We start from the raw sequence: 12745 nt of genomic DNA, 5'->3' as shown, positions 1-12745 counted from the left end.
GATAAACAGGCACCGGCTTAGATCTCATACCTGCTGTTCTTGTTGAGCATAGTTTGGTCCAAGGTCGATATAAACAGCATCTTTATCATAGACAACACCTCCAACACCCGAGAGCGGGGCGTAAATTGTCTTCTCCTTCTCATTCAGAGAACGCTTTTTCAGCTGGTCTGGGAGGGGGCACGGGTCAGGAAGGAAGCTTACCTCAGAGAAGGCAAAATCTCCAACACCTACAAAGAGAGAGCTCAATAAAACCTACAGATCTTATAATTTATCAAAGAACGATAAGATGAAAAAGGAGACAAAAGAAAGAAGAAGAATGCAAAGGTAAGCTTGACACAGATATAAGGTAAGGAATGGAGGAATAACCTGGTATGTGAACTTGGGTCTTATTTTTCAAATAGGCCCCCCGAAGGTAGCCATACAATGAGACTTTCCGGTCTATCTTTGGATTTAGCCTGACATCTTCTGGGTTAGTCAGATCTTCCATCCTAAGAGAAAACAGCAAACATTATTTTCCTCATGAAAAATTGGCTTTAAAGCGTCACTGTTTTAGCTGCTTAAATTTTAGCAAGAATAACTGCACATTTGGAGCAGTCTAATCCAATGGACAATTTATAAGTAGAGATCAAGACCCTGAGGTTCCCATGATGGTATTTTCTCATGCTCGAGGCAATTACACAAAACAAATCCACAAGAAGTGTGTAACCAGTCCACCCAGCAGCTCAAAGACATTTAGGCTGGGTCCACACTTGAGCCTTTTACAGCACGTTCAAACGCGCTGTAAAACGCTCAACACATGAAAACCAATGCTTCCCTATGGCCCTGGTTCTCACTTGAGCGTTTTACAGCGCGTTTGAACGCGCTGAAAAACGCCCTACGCTCAAGCAAGTTCTTGAGCTTCTTTGGGGCGTTTTGACGCGCGTTTGTGGCCATAGGACACTGCAGTCAATCACACAAATGCGCGTAAAACGAGTGTTTACTATTGCAAAAAACGTGCATAAAAACGCGCGACAAAAGCGCGCGTTAAACGGGCATATAAAATGCGCTCAAGTGTGAACCCAGCCTTAGTAACAGTCTATAAGGCTGAAGACATTTTCCCACCTCAGACATTTGTGGCATACCCAGAAAATAAACCATGAACGTCTGAAGTGTGGGGTCTGTGTGAACATGTCTGGCAACCTATATGTTCAATCTGGTCTGGTGGTCTGAAACAAAGACGACAAGAAGGGGGGGGACTTGTCATAATTTCTCAGTAGTGCATCCTCTGGCCTTGGACTTGTAATCTCTTCTAAGTTACATTAACACTGAAGCTATTTCAATGACACTACATAATAATAGGTGTAGTACAGGACAGCCTTCATTATTCCCTCATGACAGTTTGTAAACCCCAGGTTTGTTTGACAAATGAAGGAGGATCTGTCACTGCTTCTGACATGTCTGTTTTAGTACATGCCATTTAATAAAAACAATTCTAAAATCTATTCTCACAGAACCCTGCAACGTGCAATACGTCCCCATGTCAATAGAGTGCATCCCTACACTAACTGGATGGACTGCACGTGTGTATCCACTGCAAAAGGGACTAATACTGCTCAGCTGTCAATTTATTCATACTTTTCCAGGATGAATAATGGAGGAACACCAAAAAAAGATGCTCCAAAATGAATACTTTCAGGAAACTAACAGGTACTTTTTTAAAAGGATCATCTTAACTGAACATTCCCTTTTCCAAAAAGAGCTACTCCTGGGGCATATGGACCGGTTGGCCCTGGTTGACACAATCTTGTCATTCTTTATGAAAACCTACCAATAAACCCTGCAGTAGTCCGATACACAAGTATGAAGGAATCGCAATGACGCACTCTTTTACACAATAAACCTGTCAAAGAAGGCGTTCTCTTCAGCATGCAATTTTCTTCCTACAAGCTGGATCAAGCTCACCTGTCTGCAAGTACATAAGGATGTGATGTCTGCCAAACCAGAGGGCGAAACTTCATCACAGAGATGAACCTCCCCAGATTACGTATTTCTTGCTTTTGATATTCTGAATAAACCATTCCAGACAGATAGAAAAGCTTTGCACCCTGAAAAGCAAATATAACCTTTTGTCATGCCAACAAAGCACATAATGTTACACCCTGCAAGTGTACCATGGAGTGTGAGTGAGAGAGAGTGTGAGCGAGAGAGAGCGCACCTGATAGACTTCTGTCCAAAACCTGTGCTTCAGCCTCTTCTTGACCTTGCGCAGCTGTTTGTTATTCTTAAAGGAGTCCAGGTGGGTCAAGACACCCATTATTTTGGGAAAGCCATGGACCTGGCAAATATTTAAGAACTCAAAGGTCTCCATTTCAAAACCAAAGCTAGCATCTATGAGCATGAGAACCTGAGTGAGAAGAAAACTGGTTAGTGTTGACACTTAGCAAGAGAGCAACTAACCACTCTGACACTGAGTAGAGACTGGACACTGTTGTATTTGGCTACTTTCACACTAGCGTTTTTTGCGGATCCGTCATGGATCTGCAAAAACGTTTCAGTTACAATAATACAATTGCATGCATCCGTCATGAACGGAGAGAAAACGGATCCATTTTCTATTGTGCCAGATTATGTCAGAGAAAACGGATTCGTCCCCATTGACTTACATTGTGTGCCAGGACGGATCAGTTTGGCTCCGCTTCGTCAGGCGGACAGCAAAACGCTGCAGGCAACGTTTTGGTGTTCGCCTCCAGAGCGGAATGGTGACTGAACGGAGGCAAACTGATGCAGTCTAAGCGGATCTTTTTCCATTCAGAAAGCATTAGTACAAAACTGATCCGTTTTGGACCGCTTTTGAGAGCCCTGAATGGATCTCACAAACGGAAAGCCAAAACGCCAGTGTGAAAGTAGCCTAACCTTCAGGGATACATCTTATGGCAAGCAGAATGGTAACACTAAGGTGTCAACACAGGCCAAGAATCCACCAGATAATCACTAGCAATCATTTACAGGAACGCGTGTTAGCGATTATCTGGCACTGTAAAGGTGCTGGTTCAAAACACTCGTTTGTCAGGTAATTTGATCATTTGTGTAGGCAGCTAACTCTTTGCCTGCAGCAGATCAAGCTGTCTGTATGGTTCCTCCCAATACTGTGGGGAAGCTGGCATGGTTGCCTTAAAGATGAGCAGGCGATTACCGGGAAGGAACTGCTGGATTGTCCCATCTAATGGGACCTAAAGACAGCCATGACTCTGAAGATAGAAATTATCATCCAACGGCCTCAAGGTTCCCAATGGGGCTCACAATCGTAGTTCCCCATCAGTATCTCTTTGGAGTGTGGGAGGAAACTGGAGTAGCCGCAGAAAAACCATGCAAACATCATATCAGATTTGGAGTCAGGATCCTAGCTATTAATACAGCCTTTATTGGCGAGTGGATCGCGCTAAATCTTCCCATATACGTTTACATTTATTGAGTAATACAACAGGGCAGTAAAGAATAGCTACATTACAAAGTCAGCACTGCTGCATCTGCATGGACTGATGAACTACATTCCAAGGCTAAGCATCCCTTTGCATCACTGTGAAAAAGGACAAGGGTCAGAAAGGTTGGTCTGAATTCTTTGTTCACCTGACAAAGGTGGGGGGTATTAGTTACTACTAATATACAACTGGCTGATATTTAATACCCTGCTTGCCTTGGATTTAAATAAAACGAGATTTTTGTATAACTTACCAGTAAAATCTCTTTCTCGCTCTTTCCTTGGGGGACACAGAAGACCTTGGGTATAGCTCATCTCCATAGGAGGCGTGACACTAAGTGAAGACTGTTAAGCCCCTCCTCCACAGCTATACCCTCAGCCTGGAGAGAGAGACTGCCAGTTGCGTGTCCAAGTAGTGAGAAAAGGCAAAGTCCAAAAGTGGAACCAACAAGCCAACTACCCAACGGGTAAAACAAACTCGGAAACCGTGTAAAGAAAAAACAAGAAAGGGTGGGTGCTGTGTCCCCCAAGGAAAGAGCGAGAAAGAGATTTTACTGGTAAGTTATACAAAAATCTCGTTTTCTCGCCCAGTTTCCTTGGGGGACACAGAAGACCTTGGGACGTTCAATAGCAGTCCAAGAGGGGAGGGACCACAGCACCAAGGCGAAGCACCCGAAGGCATCAAGAAACCACCGCCTGCAGACCAGGCGGCCCAAGGCAGCATACGCCGAAGCCCGAGTATGCACCCTGTGGAACTCGGTAAGGTGTGCAAGGAAGAAGTGACCGCCTTGCACAAATAAATGGCCGAAACCTAATGCCTCCGCCCCAGGAGGCACCGACCGCTCTGGTGAAATGAACGGTGACACCGAAAGCAGAACCCTGCCATTGGTGCGATAACCACAGCAAAAGCCACTCTGAGAAAGCGGAGGAAGCCACCCTGGAGGCCACCAACCTTTTGCACTGACCTCCTGGAAACACAAGAGACCGAACGCCGACCAGAGTCGGAGATCTCCAAGTAAACAACTGCAAGGCCCAACAACCTCCAAACGGTAAAGCGTCCGTTCCCGGGGATGGGAGGAAAAGGACGAAAGCCTCGTTGATAAGAAGGCAGATACCACCTTCAGAAGGAAGGAAGGGACAGAACGGAGAACAGCCCTGTCCTGGAAAAGGACAGAAGGCACAGACACGAAGGGCCGCCAATCAGGCACCCGTCAGACATGATGGCAACAGAAACACAACTGTACAGGACAGAAGGAGTAGGGAGAACTTCTGCAACGGCTCCAAGGGAAAGATTGGAGCGCCGAGAGCTCAGTATGTAGTTCCCAGGGCGGAACCAGGAAAACGGTAAAGAGGAACCAAAGAGCCACTCTGTGGAAGAAGGTCATGACAAGGCCCAGGAGGGCCAGGAAACGCTGGAAGGGGAAGGACAGCGCAGACACTTGACACTTCAAGTAACAGAGTCCCAGTCCCAGGGTCAGACCGGACTAGAGAAAGACAAAAACAAGGGAGAGAAAGGCAGAGTGGGGGAATGCCCCGCTTCCCACAAAACCCCAGGTAAGAACCCTAAGTCCGACAACCAAACCCGGACGAAGCACAGTCGGGAGCGAACACTAGCGTGCTCGCAGGAATCACCCAGCAAGCGGGAGAAAACCCAATGTGATCAGGCGCAGACCAGTAACACGGCCGAAGGATCGGAAAAACACGGTCCTGTCGGCCCCCGAACAACATAGTCCCGTATCCAACCGGAGTGGGGGGGCAGAAGGACAGACGGAAGAAACCGGAAGGGTCTGCCCAGCATCCGACAGATGCCCAGACAAGCCAGGCCAAGTCCAAGTCGATGTAGCCACCAAAGAAAGGAGTTCTACAGTCCCGGTGTGGGAGATCCAAGGACAATCTTGACCGAAGGGTAGTCCTCCCAAGTTACCGAGAAAGTAAGTCCCGCAGGACCATATGCCCAGAATGGAAAGGCAATCTGCACCCAGTGGGAGGACAAAACGCGGTAGGCCCGGCAAACAGCTAGTACTGCCAGCGAGAACGAGGGAGATGGTACGAGACCGCAAGTAACACCGGAACCATCCAATTGAACAACCATGCTCACCCCAGAGGGGGGGGGGGGGGGCAACGACGGAACAGCCTCTGAGGCCTGGCCGGGGCAGAAGCCATATTGGAGCGACAAACCCAAAGCAGAAGCCAAAAAACCGAGCCGGCGAGGAAAAGCAGAGCCGAATCCCCGCTACTCTGTGAGACGACCTGCACACCGCCTCGCAGCAGGCGAATACCCTGAAGAAACCAAAAGTGGAGGTCCCCAGGACCTGGATAATCAAGCACCCAAGAAGAGTTGGGTGACCTACCCGAGAGGAGCAGTCTGAACCTGGTAGCAACAGACTGAAGCGCAAAGGGCGCCAATAGGAAGGACCCATACCACACTGCATCCGAGAGGAGGAAATGGTAGTAGGCGAGGGAACCGTAGTCCCGCCAGAGCCAACGTAGAAGTCGAGCGGCACTGCAGACAACACTCTCGACCCCGACCGGTTGCGTGGGGAAACAATGTCACAGGATGACGAATGGGTACGCATCAAGGAACCCCGAACACTCCCCAGGTGGAAAGGCCAACGAACAAGGTGGGTGCCGACACAACGGGACCACACCAGAAAAAAGGGTACCACTCAGCTCAGTGCAATAGCGAGCCAGCAGAGCTCGTCTACGTATATACAAGATATACAGCTGTGAATACATTGAGCATTCATTGTTGCGTGTTGGACAACAACACCTTGGGCTCATAAGTGGACAGAATGATCTCCTCAGAGAAGAGTGCAAAGCTTGCGACAAGCAACCTCACCCCAAGAGAAAAAAAGTATGTCGCAGGAAGAAGGGAGGCATACGTACTAGCAACCCTGCAGGCAGCGAGAAGGCCAACCCACCCACGGGAGGAGAAGGCATACACGGCCCAAACAACGCACAGAGCGCACAGCCACAGCGTCCCACAGTATCCACGGAAATGTAAAGTGCAACCTGAAAAGGAGTTATGCACAAGACCAGTACCAGCATGCGATGGAACGCAAGCAGTCCGCCCGGAAAAAGGGGGGAAGGTACCTGGCAAAATCTGCAGATGGCAAGAGTGCAAAGGCCCGCACCAAAAGGACCTGGTGAAAAGGGGGGCATGCACTGGATTATCCTAGCATTAAATGATTGTGCAATAATCTACCCAACACCGAATTTTGTGAGAGTGCAACTACTCCGCCCATGAAAGGGGAACGTCCAGTACAGCATACACAAGGACAGCCGTGAATCTCGAGAGCATACAAATTTCCGCCCATGGAATGAGAAGTGGTCTGCACAAGGCCAGCACCATTTCCAAAGGGAGTGCAAGCAGCGCACCCCTGTTAGAGCCATGCTCACGGCCCGCAACGTATTCGGTGAAAGTGCAGTGATCCTCCCAGAAGGGGGGGGGTGCACATGGCCAGCATCGCATCCCAGGAGAGCGCGAGCATCCCGCCATGGATGGGGGTCATGCACCTGGCCGGCAACGTGCTGGCACAATAACACCCAGTCAGTGAAAGTGCATGGATGTCGCCTGAGGAGAGGAGGCATGGCCATGCCGGCAGCAATCCAGCGAGAGTGCGGAACACCGCCCACGGAAGGGGGCCATGCATATAGCCGGCAGCGGATCCGGTGAGAGTGCAAGCACCCAACCATGGAAGAGGGTCAGGCACGTGGCCAGCAACCTACCGCGAGAGAACAACCCCAGCCAGTAAGAGTGTATGTATGCCGCCTGAGAGAAGGAGGCATGCTCAAGGCCGGCAGCAAAACCAATGAGAGTGCAGCATTCCGCTTATGAAAGGGAGTCATGCACATGGCCGGCAGTGAATCCAGTAAGAGTGCAGTGTTCCGCTTATGGAAGGGGGACGTGCACATGGCCAGCACCGCATCTGGCGAGAGTGCGGAGTTCCTCTTATAGAAGGGTTTCATACACATGGCCGACAGCGAACAAGCGAGAGTGCAGCGTACCGCCTAAGAAGGGGGTTACACACATGGCCGGCAGGGAATCCAGTGAGAGTGCCGCGTTCCCCTAAGGAGGGGGGTCGTGCACATGGCCAGCACTGTATCCGGTGAGAGTGCAATTATTCCGCCCCAGAAGGGGGTCATGCACCTGTCCAGCATTAAATCCAGTGAGTGCAGCGTTCCCCTAAGGAAGGGGGGTGTCGTGCCATGGTCAGCACCGATCCGGTGAATGTAGTATTCCACCTATAGAAGGGAGTTATGCACATGGCCAGCCTGCGGCCAGAGAGCGCAGAATTCCACTTAGGAAGGGGTTCATGCCCATGGCCAGCACCATAACTGGAGAGGTGACGTCCTGCCATAGAACGGGCGGAAGAGGGGCGCCTACACTTGGCCAGCGCCGTATCCCGGGAGATGGCAAGGGTCCGCCTAAAAAGGAGACATGCAGCTGGCCAGCACTGCAGCCGGGGAGCGCGACATGCTGCCTACGGAAGGGGGGCATAGCGTGCGGCCAGCACTACTGTATCATGCTGCAGCATCCCGCGCAGCCATTCCCGCCATGGAAGCCCTTTTTTTTTTTTTTTTTTAAAACACAACCACTCTTGAGACAAGAAAGGGGCCACCATACAGGGGCACAGCCTCGTACAGGCTTATTAGGAAGCCCACCAGAACATAGAGGGTCCTCTAGATGGGAGCCGGCCCTTGGAGATGGCCGGTACCCAACAGGTTAACAAAGATCCGGCCTGGGGGGCGGCGCTGCGATCCCCTGGGGGGCGGGGGACCTGCGGGCGGGAAGAATTCGCGCCGCGAGACGTTCCCGCCCCCTCCAACCGAGGCCGGAATTTTGCGGCCTAGTAGGTCACGAAGCCGGGGCCTAGATTTTTGCGGCGCCCGGCCGGCCAGGAGGCAACGACGGTCAGCCGGGACCTGGAGGGAGCCGGCTGACGCATGTACCAACGGCCGCGGGTGCCCACCCCGCGGGCCGGCAGAGACAGAGGACCGGATTGCGGTCGAGCAGGCCAAAGCCTGGGTCAAAGTTTGCGGCACCCGGCCGACCGGAAGCATCAGCAGTCGGCTGGGGCCTGTTGGAGCATCGCGTTCACACATGCAGGCCGCGAGGTCCTTGCGTCCGGCAGCGTCTGGAGCGGCCCCTTGGCCCTAGCACACCGGTAAGGAGGGAGACCCTGAAGTCCAGCACTGCACCCCCTGCCCTAATGGACAGGCACCCGTAGAGGAGAGACAGGGGCAGCTAGCGCGGGCCCCCTGTACTGAATCTGCGACCGGTAAGGGGGAGGGTCGGCATAACCCCTGTGTTAGGGGCAGCTAGGAGCAGGTCTCTGGCCCTATATTCCTCCACAGCAATGCAATGCTCACCCCTGTGCAATCCCCTATGGAGGGGCATTGTATTGTCGCCCCGCGGTCACCAGTATGGTGGTGGTGTGGGGCTATATAATTATTGGGCAACAGCTAGATATGAGCGACAGCCCTGGAGCCAGAAACATGGCTGTTCACCTACGGCACCCCAGGGGCCAGCGTAGGTCCAGCCGGGACCAGCATGGGGGTCCAGCACGCAGGAGGCCAGGGAGGGGAACGTAGGGCTGGAGAAGCCTCTCTCTTACCACAGCCGTCTTCACCCTCGGTCCGTTCCAGCAGGGTCGCCCCTTCAGCTACTGGCACCGTAGTGGCAGGACGCTGGAAGAGGGACTTGGCGTGCGGGCGACCCTTGCGCTGGCGGGATGTAGGGGAGCTGGGCTGCCCTGATCCACCTTGCCTTCTGTGGGGGAGGCAGCAGTGCGGGTGACCGGCACTGGCGCAGCTCAACCCCGGGAGAACAGAGAGGTCTAGTGCGTCTCTGTTATCCCTGATGATCTGGAACAAAAAGAAAAGAAAAAAGTAAAAATCTAAAATTTAAACAAGGAGAAAACAGCCCTGCAGAGCAGGGAGTGTCTTGCCTCCTTGGACACTAAGCAAAAACTGGCAGTCTCTCTCTCCAGGCTGAGGGTATAGCTGTGGAGGAGGGGCTTAACAGTCTTCACTTAGTGTCACGCCTCCTATGGAGATGAGCTATACCCAAGGTCTTCTGTGTCCCCCAAGGAAACTGGGCGAGAAAATATAACTTTCATTTATTTATTTTTTTAAATATGTGCTCATTTAAAAACCCAGCTATGAACCGCTGGTTTTATGCCTAAAAATTGTTAGGAGAAAACTAGGCAACAATGGACGTGTACCTCCATGATTGCCCCCTTCCACCTAGTGGGAGATTACAATATTAATAGCTGGCAGGGCATGTTTAGGAGATGTCATATTGCTCACCAGGTCAGCAACTTTTGCCAAATCAATCATTGAGTTGATGTCACATCCACATTCGATAATGGTAAGACGTCTTTTCTTTCCTAAAAAGAAAAATATTAGACAGAGTTCAAATACGTGATTATAATGACATCCACGGAATCGGTAAGCCAAAGTCCTGAATCCGATTCCTGCATTTTATCACAATCTGACTCCAGCTCTGACTCCTTCATGAATGGCCAATAATCCAGTAGTAACACATTTCCTGTAGTGAAATGGTGAAAGGGCTTTTTCTTACTATCATGTAAGTATTCAGGCTACTTAGATGTCTATGAATTTGTCCTCAGAAAAGGTTAGAAAAGCAGTATGTGTAAGTCCTGGAAATGCAGAGAATCGTGTGGATGTCTAAACAGAAATAAAAGAAACCTGTAAAAAGTGGAGCTGCTATATTCAGTGCCATCATGAAAGGGTTGCCTGGGAATAAATAACTTTTCACAGAAGCCCACAGCCTGTCTCCACTATGGAAAGATTCATACTTACCTGGTATCTGCAGCTCCGGTCCTGAGTACTGGCTCTTGTGTGCCCATCTTCCGGTCCACAGTTTCTTTACTTCCTCTCTAGAAATCACATGCTCTGCTGCAGCCAATGAGAGGCTTTAGAGTGACTTGTCCACAAAACACACATCACCACTGAAGCCAGTCATTGAATGCAGCGGAACAGATGATCATGCCGAAGATGAATTAAACAAGCCCTGGACCGGAAGATGGACACGTGAGAGCTGACATGCAGGACCACAGCAGTGGGGAGTAGGCAAGTATGAATCTTTCCATGGCAGAAGCAGGCTGCGGACTCCTGTGTAAAGACAACCCCGTTAATGCAGTCTTCCTGGTCTAGTAGTTCTGAGATGACTGCAGACATGTCCAGTAGTGAACTTCCTCCTCTGGTTTTCACTACCGAGCTTGTTTCAGACATTGTAACTAAGGGCCTTGGAGCAGCTTGAAGATACCGAGTATAAGGGAGAGGGGAGAACACAGGAGAGGTGAGAACTGATTTTCCAGAATTACTAGAACACCTGCTTATCACTGATTTTGGTCAAGGGTCTTCGATAGAACATTTCCACCCAATACTAACTATACAGTTCAGGTGGTATCCCATCTGTTTTTCTCCGTTTTTTTACCCACTGACTTAAATGGGTAATAGCATAGATGATACAAGGACTTACCCCTAAAAGCTTAGCTGTGCTTGAATAATGCATCAGATTAATATACAGTCCCTGGTTCAAAGACAATGAAGGGGACTATTAGACTGACTGATGTTCAGACAGGACAAGAGCCGACGGAAAATAAACACATCCATCATTTGCAGTGGCCTATTACACCGGCTGATAAAAAGTGAATTGGGGAGGAACTATTGTGACCGTAATTTTATGGATTATCGGCAGTACATCCCTGATCACACAGAAAGATGTGTGTATTTTCGTCCAGATGAAAAATGCTAATAAGCCAACAAACGTGCATTTGCTCATTTACCAGCTAAACAGCAGCATGATTCTATGAGCAAATCATTGGGAATGAGGGTTCCTAATTATGAATGCTAGTTCCAAATAATTGGCCTGCAAATGGTTTGGTCTAATAGGGCCATAAGTCATAGAAGATACACTCTGTAGACTTTAAAGCTGCGGGATATGCTGGGAGATTTCTACTTGAGGCCTACAGAATGATGAATGTGGCTCTGTACTGTAATGCAGGCTGTAAATCAGGATAGGTGCAAATTAAAGGGGGTGTCTCACAATCTACATTTATCACATATCCACAGGAGAGGTGGTGTGTCCCATCGCCCACTGGAACCCTCAACAGTCACTAGAACAAGGGGTCTGCATCCTCCACACATACGCAGTGTGGAGGAGTTTGAATGAAGCAGCATTAGTGTATATGTGGTGTCACTTCATTCAAATGCTATGGAACAGATGGAAATGGCCAAGTACGGTTTCTAAAGAAAAAAGTCTGGAAGTAACTAATATTAGAAAGTGACAAGTCCTGGGCTTCAGAAAGATTTGAAATAGAACACTGCCACCTAGTGGCCAAGATCAAAACACACTAAACTGAACCCCCGGCCTAAACGAACTGTCAATAGCGGTTTAGATGTCATTTTATGTATCAGAAATTTCTCAGCACATCCTTCACTAAAAGATTCATTCTTACCAGAGACGATTGTAACAGGTCCGCGGATCTCAGAGAGTTTTTGCTTGGTAAAGTTTTTAATCAAGCAGCGAATCAGTGTACTCTTTCCAACTTTTGGGGGCCCAACAACTACCACGACGACAGGAGGTGGCTCCAAGGGAGTACGGTCCACTACTGGTATGTGATGCTTCTTCATCTTAATATCTTGTGTCCTATGAACAGAAACTAATGTGAATCTTCAAAGCTACATAACGGAGTGCAGCAACAATAATATATAACTCCAAGAAATTGGAACCACAGGACAACATGCCTGCTAGAGGACCAGGGAACCCCACCTCTACCCTTCATAAGCAAGTGCCCACACCCAATAGGGTCTCAGCTGTCGACTCGCCATCTGAAAATGACCGAATGGCATTCTGCTCAGCAGAGACCCTAAAGGCCAGTTCAGCTTGAGATTTCTGAAGCAGATCTGCCTCAGAAAATGAGCAGAAAAACGCACAAAAACGCATGGCCTTATATGGAGCCGTTTATTTTATCTTCCTATTTACTTCAATGGGAGAGTCAGCGCCGATTCTGACCCAACATAGCACACGCTGCTGCTTTATTTCATGTGTAAAAAATGGCAAGTGCTGTTTCCCATTGTAATGAATAGGAGGCTGTTTTGAGGTGTTTTTAGAGCTGATTTTGAAGTGGAAACTCTCCAAAATCAGCACCAAAACACTCCATGTGAACAGGCCCTTAAGGTGACACCCGAATCTGACAAGAATTAACATGGAATGCTTAGTAAAGTTACCACAAATCTGCCAATTCCTGGACCCTT

At 49.4% G+C, this 12745-nt stretch overlaps 1 protein-coding gene across 2 annotated transcripts in view; it reads right to left on the bottom strand.

The window, feature by feature from the left end:
• BMS1 (BMS1 ribosome biogenesis factor) overlaps positions 1-12745 on the bottom strand; it is a 45059-nt gene that overhangs the window by 27620 nt on the left and 4694 nt on the right. For both annotated transcript variants that reach the window (XM_040434776.1, XM_040434777.1), the window contains exons 3-8: positions 11947-12137; positions 9770-9849; positions 2195-2383; positions 1942-2084; positions 367-488; positions 31-227 (exon numbers count right to left, since the gene is read on the bottom strand). In XM_040434776.1, the coding sequence (XP_040290710.1) occupies positions 31-227; positions 367-488; positions 1942-2084; positions 2195-2383; positions 9770-9849; positions 11947-12137 (922 nt within the window). The remainder of the gene's footprint in view (positions 1-30; positions 228-366; positions 489-1941; positions 2085-2194; positions 2384-9769; positions 9850-11946; positions 12138-12745) is intronic.

The sequence above is a fragment of the Bufo bufo genome, chromosome 6 (assembly GCF_905171765.1).
Source record: "Bufo bufo chromosome 6, aBufBuf1.1, whole genome shotgun sequence".
Taxonomy (NCBI): Eukaryota; Metazoa; Chordata; class Amphibia; order Anura; family Bufonidae; genus Bufo; species Bufo bufo.
The sequence above is the reverse complement of the archived record's forward strand: the minus strand, read 5'-3'. Positions and strand labels throughout refer to the sequence as shown.